Consider the following 19,414-nt stretch of genomic DNA (forward strand, 5'->3'; position numbering starts at 1 on the left):
TGCTTCTAAACGTGTATTTAATCCCACCTAGTTTTTAATGGAGCCCAGCTACTGAAAATTCTCCACAGAGTGAATTTAGACAAGAAAGAGATCTGTTTTTCCCATCTTTCTGATCGAGGTAGTGTTATAAGATAGGCCAAGTCCTAAAATCATGCTGAAAACATGGCAAAGTGAGCAGAAATTTATTCCTTTCCTGTGTGCAAGCCTGTTGTTAAATGGTACCTTATGGGCAAGCTCTTGAAAACCACCCAGGAAATTGTTACCTTGCCCAATTCTAACTGCAGAACAGATATGGGGTGAAGGTGAAGATATTTCAGTAGGTGAAGTTCCTTATTTAAGGTATTCAGTAACAGCAACAGATAAGGGTCTACTTATATCTACTTAAAAAAAATTAGATATACCTTTATTATTAGATAAAGGGTCTAATTATATCTCATTTTAAAAATGCTTAATTAAGAGCTTGGGTTACCTTGTGCCAGAAAATGTCTAGTTAATTTTTGGGCCTGAAGAACTTTTTCTTAGCACTGCAACTCCTAAAAGTCTGTATAACACATGTTTTCTTGCTCTTTTTTTTTCCAGCTTCAATGCTACAGGTTTTACCATATAATTCTACCTAACAAAGATGAAACATTTCTCCACCCTACTTGTAACAGAACCAACTTCCAAAGGGATTTCACATTAACAACTAAAACACAAATGGGAATGAGCATAAAAGGTATTTTGTAATAACTGCATGTGTGTTAAAATACTTCAGAGCTCCGTAATTTGCAAATCCCTCTTGTATTTTTGGTAAAGTTCAAATGTAGATGAAAGAAGAAACAAGCAGGATTCTTGTGTGTTCAGTATGTTTTTTGCAAGTTAAATTGTACTGTATATTTAATTATGGCAAATAGCTTTCTCTCCAAACCATTGCTTTCTGGCTGCTATGAAAACAAAACTTAGCAAACTAAAGATGAAAACATAAGGTTTTTGGGGAATTTCATGCTTTTTACCCATGAATTTTATATGGCTGATGACCTATTCCATATTTTCTTGACACATCCAGAGGGAAGAGATCTTACAAGCCAAGTTCTGATCTCCCAGTCTCGTGGACAGAAGCAACTAAACTTCTACAGGTATGTGGCAAAATTCCTTTTGATAAAAACCCTTCAGCCCAAAGGCTGCTTAAATCCAGTGTGACTTATCCTAGAACATGCTTTAATGGTGATAGTCCAGGAAAAGTAGAACAAAAAGCATCACAGAGGGGAAGAGGGAATAAATATTCTTTAAGTGTGATGAAGGGAGGTGGCCAAGCTCAGCTTACATTAAAGCCACGATCAAAAAGTACAAATCCTTGCTCAGTGAACACAGACAGAGCACAAAGTGCTGCACAAGAGTAGCTGAGCACACCACAAAATCTGTGGAATGTTTGAGAGGGAACCCGGGAAGGTGAGCTCAAAAATTGCACTCCCACTGTGGTTTCCAGCAGCCCCAAAACACCTCCCGAGTCCTGTGACACTCCCATTGTCTCTGGCCGGAGGAAAAGGGCAGCACAGCAAGTCTGAACATCCCACGGGATGGATTCTTGGAGTGCTGGAGGCTGGGCTGTGGAGCAGCAGATGGAATTCCCTGGGAAAGGACATGCAGAGGAGCACAGGAATCCCTGGGTGGTGCAGGGGAGAATCAAACACACCACTGCTGCCTTTGTGGGAGGCTTTGTTCTCCCTGCAGGACTGTTCTGGCACTCACAGAAAGGCAGAGAGAAACAGCAGCTATCATCTTCCTCTGCCAGCATGGAAAGGGAGAAAATTTATTCCCTCTGCCAGAAAGGGAATAAAATAAGGGAAATAACAGTGTCAAACTTGAACAAGTTTTCCAACTTGCTAAATTCAAGCAATGTCTTGGAACTTTGAAAACCGTGTGTCTGCAGTGCTGAGATCCTTTAGAAATGTCCTGGGAAAGGTGGCTTGGTACTTCCAGAATGAAAGAGCATTTCCATTGTACACTAATTAGTCTGAAGTAGGAATGGGGTTTGAAAAGGGAGCAGAAATTGGTTGAGAGAAAATTACCCTGAACAAACAACTGGAGGGAGGAGGAGCCTTTCTCAGCAGGCTGAGGAATGAGAGTGCAGGAGACCGGGAAGACACAACAGCAGACCTGCCCAGAGCAAGCACATCGGGAACATCCCCGTGATCCTTTCGTGGCAGTAGGCTTCCAAAAATCTATCCCCCAAGTGGCAGTAGTATCACTAAAATCCTCCAGGAAGGGTGCCAATAACTGCTGCCAGGGTGCTCTCAGTGCACCACTGCAGTGCTGGAGGATGTGTTTCGTTGGGAGCAGGCGTTGGCACAGGGAACAAACCCATCCCGTGCTCGTTCTGTGCTCTCTGATGCTCCCGACTGACAGCTCCCAGTCCTCGCGTGGTTCCCTGACTCGCAGGATGCCTGTGGCTGAGTTTGCAGCAGGTACAGGGAATTCCTCAAAGGGAGAGATAAATGCTCTAAGCCTTTTAATGGGGTGCCAAGTACAGGGGGAAGCCAAGTCAGGATCAGGCATAAGCACATTCTTCCCCTTTGCTATCTGGTGTTATTCCTGATTGCGCCGTGGAAAAGACCTCCAGCTTAGAGAGTGGAATTCTGAAGGAGGACAGATGGCTGGAGGCTTGGACTTCTTCAGGCCATGTGCCTTCTGAGTCCATTTGCAATGTTTTGTCTGTCAAAACATGAGCCTCCTCCGAGCTACTAAGGAAACAGGCTTTAAAATCAACAAATCCAGCCCACGAGGATGACAGTGGATGTGACTACTGTACAATCCCTGGAGCAAGGAGCCATGAGAACTGCTAATGAGTTTACTTAAACTGGGAGTCTGGGGCTTGCCTGCACAATCCCAGTTCAGCAGCTAAGGTAAATAATACAGCTTTGGGAGGCTCGCTTGCCTCTAGGACACTTAGCACCATTAGCAAAGGGGGAGGAATCTTTAGCTGCAGCACATGGAGCATATTCCTGCAGGGTCAGGACAATGGGAAAGCAGCAACTCACTAAAAGAAGGAAAGCAGCTGCTTGTATTTATGCTTGTGATGGATGCTCCCAGCAAAATGGTCAGACAGAACAGGGAATATCCATCCAAGGTCTTGACATGACACTCACAGCTGTGCAAATAGCGCACACGGGGAGATGATTCACAGTGACCAGATTTCCAAAATGCCCCAAACCAGGCCCTCAAAGCAAGATGTTTTTTTTGTGAGCGTCCCTCTGGGCCCTCGAGAGATGCTCCAGAAAGGGCTCTTTGCAGCAGAATGCAGCAGTTTCACAGATTAACAGCTTGAACAATGGGTTCGGGATGGGCTGAGGAAAGACAATCTCTGCATGATGCATCCAAATGTACAAGAAATTAATTGGCATCTGTGAACAGTTGGGACAAAGAGCTGTCAGAGTGTCAGCTTGTGTCCTTCTGTGGATTCCCTTGGACCTGCAACATTCCTATGGCTTGTCCAAGTACTTAATATTCAAATGGCACGTGTAGCCAGGGTTCACATGCCCGTGTTTGCTGCAGAATTTCAGCAAGTGGGGAACACTTGTTGCCAGCAGGAGCCACCTCAGGTGGCCCCTGCTGGCAACAAGTGCTCCCCACTTGCTGAAGTTCTGCAGCAAACGGGACATATGAACTGAGCTGGCACTTGGATGAACTGATGGCACCCTGAACCACATAACGAGGCCTTATTTTTCCTATCACAGCCTCTCTCCTCACCCTGTCCTCCAACCAAACAGGTCTAGTGCTCTTCAGAGAATCACAGAATGGTTTGGGTTGGAAGGACCTTAAAGCCCATCCAGTCCCACCCCCTGCCATGAGCAGGGACACCTTCCACAATCCCAGGTTGCTCCAAGCCCCATCCAGCCCAGCCTTGGACACTTCCAGGGATATAGGGGCAGCCACAGCTTCTCCAGGCAACCTGTGCCAGGGCCTCACCACCCTCACAGGGAAGGATTCCTTCCTAATATCCCATCTAAACCTACTCTCTTTCAATTGAAACCCATTCCCCCTTGTCCTACATGTCCCTGTAAATAGTCTTGCCCAGAGAGGAACAACCCTGGAGCTGAACTTGTCACACCTCAGGCTCTTTCCAAACTAGTCCTGAGGCATTTTTTAAGTACTCCTTACATACAAGAACGGGGAAAACTTGGGGTGATGCAATATGTTACAGAAAGCTCTCCAACACATTCCTGGGCTCAGCCTAAGGAGTTATTATAGCTGTATTTTAGGTTCTGTGTTAGCAAATAGCTCTAACTCATAGGAGCAGATCAGAACTTGGTGCAGAGGCTCCAGACTCCCAGTCCGTGCCCTTCTGAGGGGCTCTGGGCTCCCTGGAGTTCGGCCCTGAACACTGGAATGCTCGTTAGTGCTTGTGGCACATTAGTGGCCCTCCTGCCGTGCATTCCAGGTTTGGTTCCCTCCGAGCTGGACCTGCAAACGTTCCAGGAGCCCTCAGGGAGGGAAATCAAAGCAGGGCAAGTGGAGCTCATTAGGAGCTGCACTGCAGAGCGGCCTTCTGTGCCCCAGCCAAGATGCCAGGGAAGAGCTGCCAGAGGCACAGCCAGGGCCAGGCAGGGGCACCTGCATTCACCCACCTCTTATGTCTTTTGTGTGCCTCTTGCACATCCCTCACATATATATATATATATGTATTTAATATAAAGTGATTTCTGTATGAAAAAGGACATTGTGAACTGCTCCTCCTTGTCCCTCCCTCCTTAACAGAACAAAGGACTCTAGAGATGCAAAATGTAGGCTTATTTGATTTATTCACACTTAATTAACTCCTGGAATTAAAAGCATAGCTTGAGTATGGTAAGTTACTTTGAAAAGAACCAGAAAACTTAACAAAAAAATCCCTGAGCCCTATGATGAAGGGAGCCCTGAAATGATTTTGCAGGGGAAAAGTAACCACAGCACAGAAAACAAATTCATTTCTTTCCTCCCCCCACAGAGAAGGAAAAAAACAACCAACATCCGCCAAATCTAGGCAGAACTCCTTGGAAAAAAAATATCTCTGCCATATGAGAAAGTACTGATCTCTTGTATTACAGTCTGCCTCCCTCCTGTCCTTTACATTTGCAGTAGCACAAAGGGTGATAAACAGACTGGAGAAATATCAGAAGCTCATTTAGCTGAGGAGCAGAAAACCTGCTTACTTTATTGCTTGTATTGCCAGCATGGGAGCAAGGCAAGAAGTTCTTTCCCCCTCTCAAGTTTACAGGTTATTTGGTACCTTTGTTTGGTCCCTTTTTTTCATTCCAGTGTCATTAACATTCTAGGAGAAGCCGGTATGTTCTTGCAGGCTAGGCTTGACAAAATTGAATTAATTGGTTGATTTGCCTTTGACTGCAACAGGAGCAGACTCAAATCACAGTAAAAAACAACTCAGTCTTGTGTGAGGCACTGAGTGCAGCTATTTATGGTTTTTATCAGGCAAAAAGTGTCTGTGAGTGTGAGTCAACTCAGTTATTTGCTTAAAATTGTTTCTTACTCTGTTTTTCGCTCCTCCCAGTTACAGTGATACTCTCACAGTGGACACTTCCAGGGATGGGGCAGCCACAGCTTCTCTGGGCAACCTGTGACAGAGCCTCCCCACCCTCACAGGGAAGGATTCCTTCCTAATATCCAATCTAAACCTACTCTGTTTCGATTTAAACCCATTCCCCCTTGTCCTACATGTCCTTATAAATAGGTCTGGGCATCCCAATGCCTTCCTGTGCCACATCTGGGAATCTGCCTTGGTTGCCAAATCTAGGAGTGGCAGTGAAGTGGGATCTGGTTATCCCAGGATGGGGACGGGGGGATTAGTTAAGGTCATAAACTCAGAATTTAAGGCCCAAGTTGTTGAAGTTGAAGGACAACACTTGAGGCTCTGTACAGTTCCTGCATAAGAGATCTCCCTCCAGAATAACCTCCCCTCAGCTTTGCATCGTTCTGGGGGCTCCTGGCACTCACTTCAGAATTTCCCAGGAAATTTTTACTACCTACACCTTTAACATCCACATGTTTCCAAACACTAGTAGGTATAAAAATGCTCTATCTCAGCACTTCAGAAACAGGACCAGTACATTTATATCTATTTCCTCCAAGCCCAGGAGTGTGTTTGGCCTGTGCTACCCCCACTATTCCGTGTTTAAAGGGAGTGGACACTGGTGTTCAAACAGAAGGCCCCTCACACTCCAGCATGATGTCAGTAATTCAGCTCCTCAGAGCGTGTTATTGTTTTAACCAGAGGTCTCCACACTTTCACATGGGTTATAAAATACTTAGTGCTGCTGGACTGGAAGGAGAATGTCATACATCTGCAAACAATTAGAAGGAGCTGGACTTCATATTTGATTTACTAAACAATAAAACAAGCTGAAGTGTGACTGTATCTGTAAGTTACACTCCCTGGGAGCCTGGGGCAGTTATCATAGCAAAGTCTTTTAACCATAATTAAATAAATCCGCACTGGGACCATTGCTGATCAAGATTATCTTTTATAAGATATTTTCAGCAGTGAAAAAGCACGAAGATCATGAAGTTGAATGCAGGCTTTAAGTGCTCCAAAAGTCTTTTATCCTTTCTTTCAAGCACACTGTCCACTGCCCCTTTTCCAGCTGGAATTCATTCAGTACAATACATTTCAGCTTTTAAGCACTAATATTTCCATGCTTTCTGCATTTAGATTGAAATCCTGGCATGAGGAAATGAGAAGCCAAAAACTCTTGATTCAGTCAAGCCCAAGATTTCAGCACAGTTTGTGTGCTTGGGTTACAATGTTCTGGTCCTGTAACAACAGTTACTTGTTATAAATTAACCAGAGATTGTGAATTGAGTAGAAATATTTAGTTGCAAGTTTCAGTAAAGTAATAGTAGCGCATCACCACCAATCTTCTCCTCACCAAAACAGAAACCTCAACCAGTTGTTGGTCTCTTACTCCCAACCTTTATTTGGAATACGAGGTATTTAACATGCTGTTAGTGTTCCCTACTCTATCCCAAATTTACACCCCTAAAGCCAGGGCAGCAAAAGGGATGGTCATGTCTGGAAGTTTTTTAGCATTTCTCGCATTTTTTAATCAGACCAAAATGTTTTGTGCTAAAGCTGAAGCAGTTTATTGTGATTCACCAGGGAGGAGGAGTGCCAGGAGCATCACCTGAAGGAGGGAGTGCCAGCCCAACCCAAGAGTTCTGCTCCTGGTTCTGCCCCTGCTTTGCCAAGTTAAACTCAGAAAAAAAAAAAAAAAAAAGTAATTTTCCATCCTTAGCACTGATTTTCTTTTGATAATCCCAAGTGAATGCCCAGGGTTGAGGGGATCACGGCACTGACCTCCTGCTTGTTCTGTGCCTGACATTCTTGAATTGGGGTGACAGAAAACGTTGAACGTGAGCAGATAAGCCAGAAATGCAACTCTGAGGCTTTGCCTACAAAAATAACTTCTCCATGATGATTACTATGCTCCAGAATGACAGGGAATTTACTTACTAGTGATAAATAACGTTCTGTCTACTCGAATACCAGGGAGAAGGAAACTACCACTGTACATTGCAGCTTGCCCTGATTATAGTCACTCAAGTACTATTTTATGTGATTATACTGTTACAGGCCACAAAGTGGAAAAGATGAACCATGAGGTCAAGTTTTGCCCTCTGTTTTCAGGGGTATCCCACTAATGTGCTTGAAAAGCAAGTTTGGGACCAAGGAGTAGAATATATTTTTATGAAAGAAAACAAAACAGTGGATGAAACATTTGTTACTTCAGCAAGTAGAAGAGTAAACTATTTATATGAAATAATAAATGAAAAAGTCTTAGTTTACAGTAGTGCTTGTGAGTCTGGTTGCTGAATGCATACAATTAACATTGCTAATGCCCTGAGAATTTTTGGCACTGTGTGTGGTGTATGTACACTCAGATGAAAGCTCTTCATTGCCATAGTTTCAAAGAGTGGCCACGCTGTGACTAGAAGCAACCTGGCAGGGTCTGCCTAGAGCTACTTCCACAGGGACCACAAGAGCACAAAGCTGTTCAGATGTTTGGTTCCTACCACTGGAGAAATATTCCTGCTCCAGGATGAAAGCACTGGACCCTCCTGCACTGCAGTCTGCTCTAAGCAGAAGTTCACCCAGTGGTTATTTTTTGTCCCATTCAGCATTCACTTACTGAAAAACACAGAGTTCTGCAAACCTTTAGGAACTGTTTCTGACTTGCTGTCTTGCCCGCTTTTTTCACAGCACTGCCTCTCCTTGACATACTTAGTACAACACAAAATGCTGGACTAGGGTTGCCTTGAGGTTTTGGTTTTTTTTTAGGAGCTACAGACAACAGAATTAATCCTGAATAGATGGAACAGACTGTAAGGCTGCACCGAGCTGCACGGTCTGCTCCTTGCTCAACGCCATGCCTGTGATTTATTTTACATATCTCCAGTGTGCACACACGTCCAGTTCAATGGAGAACAACCCCTTCCAGTCAAGGGGAGATTCCAGGCTGCCACCGCCCAGGCAGTGGACTGTTGTCCCCCACACTCTGCCCGTTCCAAAACTGAGCCTTACCTTGGCACACGTTGTGGTCGCTCTGCTCGTACCCAGCCGCGCACTGGATTTGGTGGGTTGGGTTTGGGGGGGCTCGCTGGGGGTCGGCCGGGGTCCGGCGGATCACGTTGTTCCGACCGCTGGTGGATTCGGCCGCTGCCTCTTCCCGCTCATTTACAATAATTTGGGCCGTTCTGGGTAGACAGAGGTATCCTCCATAGTGGTTAACACATTTCATCCCACCTTTACATGCATCTGGGACTATTTCACATTCATCAATATCTGTGGTTAGCAACAACACAAGGCATGCTTTTAACAGGCGGACCTCCTGCAACAGCCACAATACAAACAAAACAACCAGATGTGCACACAGCCCTCCCTGCCCAAAACAGGGGGTGCAACGACAGTGCTGCAACTGTACCGGTGGCGAGTCTGTCTGCGAGAATGAGTCACTGTACCTTTGCACCGTTGCCTAACGGGATCCCACTCGTAGCCATCCGTGCATTGCTGCAGAGAAAGAGAAAAGAAACGAAGAAATTAGGCTGCTCAGGGTTCTTCGTTTTGGAAGAACAATCGAGTGTATTCAGTGAGCTCACAGTGTGACACTGAGGGAAAAGCAATGTTTGCACACCTTGGTAGGCTGGAAAAATGGCTGCTGGTAATAGCTATGGGTACAGCACTGGGTTTTGCATGAACAACAGGTCTGGGTCTCTTCCAGCTTGGAATATTCTATAATGTACAGAGAGAGGCTCTGTCTCGGGAAGTTCCCGAGGTATTGTTTGTTGTGAGTAAGCTGGTTTTATTGGGGCTGGAGAACAAAGTGAGCAAAGCATCACTTTCTCCTTGCCCTGTTCTCATACACTGTCTTAAAGCATCTGTCCTTTGGCTTGACTCAGCTGACCAGTACGAAAATCTTCTCAGGAACAAAACAGCAAGTTTGTCTGAATTTTGGTCTTGTTCACACAGCCTTCCAACAGGTGAACACAATTCATTCCCAGGGCCTGGGGGGGGCTCCGTGCCCCTGGCCTTCATCCTCTCTCCCTTTAGCACTTCAGCAATGGGGAGGGCTCCCATGACGGCTGGGAGTTCATTCACATGCCTTTTAATCACATGACTCCAGGGACTGCCGTCGAGGAAGGACAATTTATATTGTGAGACACACAATAAACCGTTAGAGTTTATAGCAGCAGGGCTACTTATTTATACAAGGCTTTGCAAAATTCAAACAAGGCAAGGCTCAGCAGCTCCTCATATCAATGCAGACTAGCAAGTTCAGCAATAATTTTAAATATTGTGCCCTGCATCTCCATTATCCCTCTGCCCAAAACCATTACATTGTCTGGAGCAAAGTCATTTTAATCACAGATCGCAGTTGCAGACACTGAGTAGCAAAGTATCCTGGTGCTACCAACTGCAGCAGAAACATTTAAAATATGAAACTCTCAGTGAATCAACGGGGCTGTGCTGTGTGGGTGCATCCTGTTGCTGCTCAGGATATTGGTTTAATGGCCCCATACAACAAAAGAATTGAGTCGGCTAATGGAATTAGTCACAGCCAAGCAAGCTCGATCTTGTTGCTACTCCTCTGCTGCTCAGGGACTTGCAAGTGACAAACTTGACCTCCTGATGCCAAGATGCACGTGTTCCACGTACTCTCCTCAAGTTATTTTGAGGAACTCGTTACTGACTCAGCAGTGGGACTGAAAATGTTCTCTTGCCTTGCAGGTGACACCGGCGACTTGGCAGCGAGCTGGAACTTTGAAGGCTCTTTCTCCCAGAGGGGTAAGTGGACATTCCCTAAAGGAATGACTACATGCTGAGTTGACAACACCAAAGTTACTGTAGCTATGAAAACGCAGACCCGAGGGAAAACAGCTAATTCATGCATTTACTGAATCACCCCGTTCCTGTTAATGCACAACAGAAGTACTGTGTGTTTAACTGCAAGGAGCCAAGTCCATCTATTACTGCAGCCCAAGGCACTTGTACAATAGCAAAGGATTTGGCCCTAAGTGAATACAATGTTTGCATGAGAAACAGTAGCATCCCAAGAGTCAAAGCTCCCAAAGCTAAGCTTTTTGTTTCATCTTGCATGGCTGGAGTCAAATGCTCATGGAAGCACCTAAATGCTAAGAACTCTTTGAAAACGAAGCATAGGTACCCAAGTTATATAGCTGTGCTACAAACTTTCAATTGGCATAATCAGAATTATGTAGGCTTATCAAAAACCGCTACTTTATTTTTGAAAAGGAACGTGTAATAAATGCAGAAAAGGAGGAGGAGGGGGATCCCTGTTCAGTCTGGATTTTCAAAAGATACTTAGGTCTTCAGTTTCCACTTACACACAGGGACTTGAAAAAAAAGTAAATCACAGAAGCCTCTGAGTAAAAGTACTCCCAGCCTTCAAACCCCTAATGCTCCTAAAGCCCGGTGTTAAAGTATTTTATGACTGACTTCCTGATGCTCACTTGAGGCTTCTTTAAGCCCTGACTTCTACCAGAAGGTCCAACTCTGCAATATTTACTTGCTGGAGCCATCCCACTGACTTCAGTGGGATTACTTGTGTAAGTCCCAATCTCAGGCTTTGGCTGTGGTTCTCTAACTTTTTGCATGTGTGCAGAATTTTCTGCTTGTGTGGCATTGCTGATGTCTGTGCACACATCCAGAGGTCCACCCATATGAAGCAAGTTGCAGGGATTACAACTGTAATCAGATGTGAAAATGCGGGTTTTTTCCCCAGCCCAAGCCGATGTAATTGTCACTCCTTCCATGACATGCATTATGCAAGCCAAAGGCTGAGCACATTTAAAAGAAAAAAAAAACCTTAAAAAAACGCCTTTAAATCTCTCACCCTGGCACTTGGTTGCAAGCAGGACCTATTTCCAGCACTCCTGTACGATTTTATCAAGCCGTGCAAAACCAGTGCTCAGAAGCAGCTCAGAAATGAACAGTCCCGTGATCACTGCAGGACTCAGATGCTTCATTAAGAGCCCCGAATTTGGAAGCACTTACATTTTGTCGAAAGCAGCTTGAAATAACCTTAAGAAAACACTAAAGAATGTTCGACCTAATTATCTGTCAAATTCCATATATTTCAAGTGAAGGTCCTAGGGACCCTGTCTTTATGAAAATGGATTAAAACAATATTAAAACCTCCTAATTTTGTCCAGTCCCTCAAGCTGAGTACATAGCTAAACTTTACGGAGCAGGCAGTCGAAGCCTATTTTGCTCAATCCTGTCAACTTTTAAACGGTGTTTCAGGGCAGGAACGGCTTATTTTATGGTTAACATCCGAACTCCACGACCTCTGCAGCACACGCTATACGCTGGCAAGAAATTCGGTTTTTCCTAAGGGTCGTTTAGAAAAGAATCCCCGCAAAAGCAGTAATTAGTTCCGACTCTATTAAACCTTACCGTGTACGTTATGGTTTCCTCGGCTTCCTGCGAGTGTACTGTAATGAGAACGAGAGCAGCCAAGAACATAGCTGTCAACATCGTGAACCTTGAAAGAGAGGAAACACAAATGAAACGGGAGTGCTCTCGGCGGTCTCCATCGCCGGGGGAGGCAGCGGCGCCCCTGGGAGCGGACTGGGAGCGGGGCGCCCACCCAGCCCCTACCTGGGACAGGCGGCCGGGCGCTCCCGCCAGGAGACGGGGAGGCTCGGCCGCCCTTCCCAGCCCGGGGGTTTTAATCCAGCCGGGGGGGGGGGGGGGGGGGCGGAAATAACCGGTCCACGGAGTTTTAAAACATCCCGGCGCTTGCCGCCGCACCGAAGCGGGAGCGGCGCCGGGCGAGGCGCGGGCAGCGGCACTGCCCCGCCGGCGCACGCTTTGGGGCGGAAAAGCGATTTTTCGGTCAAAGCAATGCGGGGTGGGGGGGGACACACGCCGGGCACCTGCCGGGCTCTGCCGGACCCGCTCGTACCTGCGGCGGGGCCGGGCGGGCGGCGGTCGCTGCTGTGTGCGCGGGCTCCGCTGCGGGGCCGGCGCCGCTCGCTCTCCTGTCGCCGCTGCCCGTGCGGTGCCGGTGCGGTGCCGGCGGCCGCTCGCTGTCCTTCCCGCGGTGCTGGTGCCGGCGCGATGCCGGCGGCCGCTCGCTGTCCTTTGCCCCGGTGCGGTGCCAGCAGCCGCTCGTCCTTCTCCTCACAGTGTCGGCGGCCGCTCGCCGTGCCGTGCCGTGCCGGCGCGGTGCGGTGCCGGTGCGGTGCCGGTGCGGTGTCGGCGGCCCCCGAGGGTCGGTGCGTGCCCCGGCGCCGGCCCTGCGCTAAATAGAAGCGGCGCTGTCCCGCCGGAGCCCCGCACGCCCCCTGCCGGCCCCGCGGGGCCGCGGCCGGGGCGGGGCGGGGCGGCCGCGAGCGGGGCAGGTGCGGCCCCGCCGCCATGTTGGGGCCGTGAGGGGAGCGCGCGGCGGGGCGGGGCGCGGGGAGCCGTGAGGGGAGAGCCCACCCCTGGCGGGCCTCGGGGGTGTCTCCGCGGGGCATCCAGCGTTTTGGGCGCTCTCGTGAGTCCCAGAACTGTTTGGGGGAAAAAAAAAAACAAACCACCAAAACTTTTAAGCTCGTGAAGTTCGCCATTGGCGCTGTAATCAGGCGTGAAAATGCGGGGTTTTTCCGCAGCCCAGGCCGATGTAATTGTCGCTCCTTCCATGACGTGCGTTGCGTAAACCAAAGGCTGAAAACGAGCACATTTAAAAGAAAAAATCCTTAAAAAAGGCCTTTAAATCTCGTACCCTGCCACTTGGTTGCAAGCAGAACCTATTTCCAGTATTCTCATCCTCAGATGCCACAGCCACCTGTTCTTGGACACATCCAGGGATGGTGACTCCATTACTGCCCCGGGCAGCTTGTTCCTAATGCTTTACAACCCTTTATGTGGATAAAAGTTCCCTAGTATTTAATCAAAACCTCCCCTGGAGATTTAAAACAGCAAGACTGAAGTATTTTCATGCACGTTTTATATTCCGTAAATAAAAGCCACGAGGAGTCCTTCACACCGGAATGACTGTTCCACAGACATCACCTAAGTTCAGCAATCAGCTCTTCTAAAAACCTTTTCTGTGCATTAAATGCTGTTATTTCCCTACCCAGTGGGTAAGTTCCTGGAAAGAATAGAGGACAAGGGGGAACTTTTGGGATTTAGAAGCTTTAGTGGGTTTTGGTGAGGAGAATGTGTCCGGGAACTCTTTCTACAGAGGGATAAGCTGGATCTTTATTTAATTCCCCAACTTTTCTTCTGGGGCCCCTGTGATATGGTTAGTGCAGCTCTGTTCTGTTCCCCTAGTCCAACGTGAGGTCTCTAATTTTAAAAAATGTTGACCTTGAAGGGCCTGGAGAACTTGAAATCTCCTGAAAAAATGTCTCATTAGGCTGCAGACCTCTGGCACTGCTGGCCTAGAGAATACCTTTCCTATCCAATCCCTTCAATTCTTAACATTAAATTACAGTTGATCTTACAGAAAACATTGGTTCCATTATGGATGGCCATACAGTGCTCATTAATTTTGTCTCTGAATCCAACAGTTGACTGTCTTACCTGTTTTAGAATGAACCAGGCTGGTATTTCAGAATACTTTTAGCTGTGTGTTGTCTATTTTCTATTTTTTAGATAGTTATGAGAGAAGACAGGATTTTCCCTCTCTCATTGCAGTTTTACAGGTAAGTGGGACTCCTAAAAATGTACTTACAGTCCACACACCTCACTGGTAATTAAAGTACAGAAGCAACAATGTAGTGTAGTAGAGAAAATTTAGGTTGACTACGTTTTAGGTCATTTTACATGTACTTTCATATGGCAACATATTTAATAAACTCTCTTTTGATATGTCTTCTCCTGCTCCAAAATGATCCCCTTAAAGCCTCTGTGTCATTATTTAGAAATACAGCTTCGAAGTGTTAGATTGGCTCTAAGTGATTCACTTCTGTTTGTGTAAATTGGATTCATATTTGTGATGTGTGCATATATATGATGATGGTATATATATTTTGAAACTTTACTGTTTCTTGCTTATAGAAAACAGTTCAGGCATTTCTAATAGTCTAAGGAATGCATAATAATGCTTTTATCTGCTGGCAGCACCACTTAGTGAGTTTTGAATGCATTGTCATATCTGCCACACAAAGAGAACAGAATTTAACTTGTTGGATTCCGAATTAAGTAAAAATATTTAACAGTTTGATCTTAATCTACCAGCTAGAGAAACATTGTGTCACAGGACAGTTGTTTGTTTTCAGTCTGGAAGGAGCAAAGCAGAGAACAGCAGAAAGCTCATTTTGGAGGATGTATGAGCAGTGTCTGAGCAGGGATCCTCTTCACTTGCCTTCAGACAGTGTTTTACCTTTGATGGAATGCCCTGTCCTGCCAGGGATGGTTCTCAGCCCTTTAAATGGAGGTGGGAGACCGACTGGGTTCATGGTTTGGTAGTTCAGACGTGTCCCACTGAGGCAGCTGGAGGTTTGCCTGCTGCAGGATGGCGGAATGCAGACCCTTGGAAGTGCTGCTGGGAGCGTGAGGTATGTGAAGAGCTGCTCAGCAGGAGAACAGCTTATTTACATCTCTCAGATGTCTGAGGATGACGGCGTGGCCAGACCATCCATCCTTCCATGGCCATCCATCGTGGCGTGGCTGAGGCCAACCCTTACAGCGGGCACTGACATTTGAAACAGCCCTGTAAGGTTGGGCCCTAATTTTGCCTTTTTTTTCCATGGGTTTGGCTCCTTCTGGAAGTAGTGTGCTCTATTCCCTACTGCTCCAGTGAACTCTCTGTCACATCTCAGTCTTTGCTTCCTTAAAACCCCACAGTTTTCATAAATTCTTTAACTCGAATGTGTTTATGACCTAAACGTTCCCATTTTTTCTTCCTGGCAGGATGTGTTGCCACCCCCCATTGTCCTCAAAAACCCAGGGATAGGTAGGCTGAAGGAAAACTGTGTGTGGTTAAAATGTCACTGCACTCCCAACTAATTCTGGCTGCTAGAATTGTCCCCGGGGGCAATAGGCAGCTGGACGTAATTTAGAGCAGGCTGAGATTGATACTAGAGGCAAGCCCGAAAATGAGGAAAACAAAATTGCAGTTTAATCTCTTCTACTCCCAGATCTGACCCCCTTTTCCTGTTTCAAACACTGCTCACCAGAACAGAAAACGAAGCACACGGGCGGGTTTGAGCGACTCGTGTTTGTCAGCTCCGGGGACCGTTGGTGTCGATTTAAGATGATTTCTGGTCCGGGGCATGTCACAGCCAGTAACACTGGAGTTGTCTAAACTAAGGGCTGGAATGGTGGAGATGTTATTGTCACGTTGGACTCGCAGGAATTCTAGAACATAAATTACTGTGATAACATGGCAGGCTGCCTTTCTGCCACGCTGCCTGCAAATGTCAAAATTTTTTCCATGTTTCAGCTTGGAAATGGCATAGTGTCGGTGAAGGATAGATTGTGAAGAATTAGATGTCTGACTTTATTGCTGATTAAATATGACAAATGTTAAACTTTTGCTTGAGGTAAGATTTTACAAGTTCATTTCTCTTCAGGGGAGGCATTGTGAGCATGTTGAATGTGGCATGAGGTGTTACTTCACTGTAAACTTAATTTGAGAGAAGAACCGTGGGAGCAAATTGCTCTCACTTTTCACAGAAAGCTGACAGTGAGAGGTAAAAACTCACCATATCAGTTTCTTATCACAGGTGTTGAAATTGCAAAATGTTATTAAGGACCAAAATGTCAGTAGCAAGCGACAGAGAGCAAATTCTCCCCTTCTGCTTAAGCAAATGAATCATATATTTATTGTTATTCCTTGTTTACTGCCTTGCATTGCAGTAGAGTTCAGAGGTGATGGATGGTGCAAACACAGAATTAGGGAAAACTGTTGAGGAGAAAGCATGAGAGTAGGATTAGTAAACCTGGTAGTAGAATTTCAGCCTATTTTTGCTGAAGGTGTCTCCTGTATGGGAGATCTTGCACGAGTTTTGTTGTGCTGAGGCCTTTGGCGGTTGGGCTAACCCGTGATTTCATTTTTGAATGTCTGACAATGCTCTGAGGATATTAAAGTATAGCATAGTTGCCATTTTTTATTTCTCCTGTTGCTGTGGTTTGCACAGTCTGTCAGACAGTGCAATTTGCTTTTCTGCTGCAGTTTGTGGCTGCGTGATCCCGTGTTTTGTGCGTTCCCGTGAGCTCCAGCAGAAAGCTCGATGCCCACGTGAGGTGGTGACCCTGAGAAAGGTGTCTCCCGGAGTCTGTCCGTCTTTTTCATTGGTGCAGTTGTGCAGCCATAATAAATTGGGAATGGAAAGGCTTTGGAAGTGTGAGGGGTTCTCTGATGCGGCTGAAAACAACCCACGAAATGAGGATGTGTGGGGGAAGGATGAGCCCGTTTCACTCTCCACGTGAGGTTCATCACCCCTGATGTGAGTAAGTCTTTTCCAGGAGTACTTACTCTTGGGAGTAAGGGTTTTTCAGGACTGCAAACCCCTCCTGTTGATCCTTATGTGTGATGCTGATTTCAGGCTTCCCTTTGAAAAATCGAGACTGTGGTTTGAAAGTGCTTTCTCGGTGTTTTCAAGGGCATAATTTCGAGGCCCAGCTGAACACAAGGCTACTCACAACCCCCAGAATATCTGGTTTTATGGAATAACCATCCAGGTAAAGACCACTTAATGTGGTAGGAATTTCAAATAGGGCAAATCTGGGCCTTGACTTCAGTTGCACTGCTACTGCTGTGAGGATTTTATTTTGCTGAGCAATCATGTCTGGAGTTTGAACACTCTTCCTATCTTCTGCTTGTATTTCTGCCTTTTCCCACCTTTTTATACCGTGCAGCAGCTCTTTTCCATTCTCTACCGGTGATTTTCTTTCTTTTCTTTTTTTTTCTTTTTCTCATGCCAGATAAGAGAAACACCAACCAGAAAACATCAGGGTAGATATGTGGCTTTTGTAACACTGGAATTGTCATTCCTGCTCCTTTTTTTTTTAGGAAAACCAATGTTGGTGCTGTACAGGAGTCGAAGTCTGATGCTGTACCAAGTTTCAACCAGTCTGGTTAAAATGAGGACTCTTTAGAACTTTTTCCCAGAACTGTAACCCAAGCTCTTAATATCTCCTAGTTTTGGCGTTTTGCAGTTTTCCAGCCTTGTATTTAGATTTTTGGAATCAGTTGGGATAATTTAACCTTTCTTAAGAGGATGTGGAGGATTCCTGATTTTTGGGAAGTGCTAAGCACTTCCAAGGCAGGATGTTTGAAACCTTTAAGCCACTGCTTTCTGCAGAGCCTCGTGGGCCCAGCACAGAGTGTGACAGGGTTGTGAGCCTTCAGCACAAAGCTGAGACCTCTTGGAAATGCTGCACTGAAAGGACCTTAGGGGAACACATTTGTGGGACAGAGCTCTTGCTAGTGAGTGTTCTGCTTTTTAAAATTCATAAACATCAGCATCCCTGGGTATATTAGCAATGATTTGGTTCCATAAGCATCTTCTGAACTCTTGGAGTTTGCTGTTCTTTCCTTTCCCTTTTGAGAACAAAGTTATTAATACCAGAAAAGCAGGAGCATTTCTTATTTATGTTGTGTGGGGGTGAACTTGGCAAACAACCTACCCACTTAACCAGTTAATTATTGTCCAGGGACACAACTTCTCTGCTCAGTCTCTGCATGTTAACAGTACAGGATGTGTGTCAGGGCGTTTGAATTCCCTGGAATATTAAACTTACTTAGTGCTTGTCTATAAGCTGTCATACAGAAAGCACAAGAAAAATGCCAGTGGGGATTTTCCTCTCTGAAGGGGTTATCCTCTCACCCCTCTCTGGAGATGCATGTGGTTGGAAGGCATCAGAATTCTGGAAAAAGCTGGAAGATGATACCACTGAAAGCTGGCACAGAAAAGCCCCTAACCCTGTATGCTCCCAAAATGTGCTCTGTAGGAGTTTAACCACATGAGGGAAAAGCTCAGCTCTGGGAGCGAGGCAGCAGGAACCCCACATCTCCCAGTCACTGAGGTGTCCTGTCTCTTTGAAGTGGCTGCAGAACAGCACCACAGACTAACACATTACTTACCATATATATTCATTTTAAATTACGTGTAATTTAAAGGGGATTTAAAGGGGATTCCTTTTTTTGTAATTAATCAGCCTAAGTTCTTGTTCCCTGGAAGCCCCGAGCTCTGACAAATTCAATCCCGCTCATTCACCCATTACCTTGCTTTAAGGGCTGTTGTACTTCAGAAGTGATAAAGGCCCAAAATAACCTGATGGGTAGAAGGCAAAACCAATTCCTGTCTCCATCCCAGCTCCGTGTGTCACTGCAGAGAGCTCTGTTTTGCCAACAATAGTCCCAGTGTGTGAGGGGCCGGGGGCCTCTTTGGCACCGCAGCTGCAGGTCGTAAATACAGTTGTGGAGATTAAGATATTAAACTGTGCCTCTCTGGGGGCTGCAGAGCCACCCCCCCCACCCCCGAGGGATTGCTCCTGCTCCAAGGCTCCTGCAGCTCCCAGGGCTGCCAGGTGGAGCACAGGCCAAGGCACAGGAGAGGGACATGCTTTGGGAAGAGCACTGGACACGTTGTGCAGACCCAGTTGGAGCCCTGCTCTGCCCTCGTGTCTTCCCCTGCTTTATAAAGGAGCAGCAAAGAGAAGGAGACTGGCAGCAAAAACTGCATCAGTGCAAAGGGGGGGAGTGTGTTTACCTGGGTCCTACTCGGTGTCTTACCACCACTTACTTCCAGACTCCTCAGTTATGACCTTTTATCCTGTTTTATGTAGAAAAGGTTTTGGGTTTCCAGCTCCCTTATTCCCCTTTCTCACTGTGATGTTTGACAGCACTTTAAACCGGGGTTGTAGAAATTTTCACTTCTGGCAGCAATAATTAGAATGTGTCAGAGCTTTAGGGCTTGGTCTTTT

At 46.2% G+C, this 19,414-nt stretch overlaps 1 protein-coding gene and 1 long non-coding RNA gene across 3 annotated transcripts in view; one reads left to right on the top strand and one right to left on the bottom strand.

Moving 5' to 3' along the window:
- The window catches only part of EFEMP1 (EGF containing fibulin extracellular matrix protein 1), a 42,425-nt gene extending 29,723 nt beyond the window's left edge, over positions 1 to 12,702 (bottom strand). Inside the window, exons 1-4 of one of the 2 annotated variants that reach the window (XM_032683269.1) lie at positions 12,456 to 12,702; positions 11,945 to 12,032; positions 8,989 to 9,037; positions 8,552 to 8,812 (exon numbers count right to left, since the gene is read on the bottom strand). In XM_032683269.1, coding sequence (XP_032539160.1) covers positions 8,552 to 8,812; positions 8,989 to 9,037; positions 11,945 to 12,025 — 391 coding nt within the window. In that variant the 5' untranslated portion in view covers positions 12,026 to 12,032; positions 12,456 to 12,702. Of the gene's footprint in view, positions 1 to 8,551; positions 8,813 to 8,988; positions 9,038 to 11,944; positions 12,033 to 12,148; positions 12,250 to 12,455 lie in introns of those variants that run through there. The other variant, XM_032683270.1, reaches the window with a different exon arrangement.
- Positions 12,703 to 12,925: 223 nt separating this feature from the next.
- LOC116784555 overlaps positions 12,926 to 19,414 on the top strand; it is a 40,773-nt gene continuing 34,284 nt past the window's right edge. The window contains exons 1-2 of the long non-coding RNA XR_004356133.1: positions 12,926 to 13,031; positions 14,135 to 14,184. This is a non-coding gene — a long non-coding RNA (uncharacterized LOC116784555). The remainder of the gene's footprint in view (positions 13,032 to 14,134; positions 14,185 to 19,414) is intronic.

Source organism: Chiroxiphia lanceolata, chromosome 3, assembly GCF_009829145.1.
Source record: "Chiroxiphia lanceolata isolate bChiLan1 chromosome 3, bChiLan1.pri, whole genome shotgun sequence".
Classification (NCBI taxonomy): domain Eukaryota; kingdom Metazoa; phylum Chordata; class Aves; order Passeriformes; family Pipridae; genus Chiroxiphia; species Chiroxiphia lanceolata.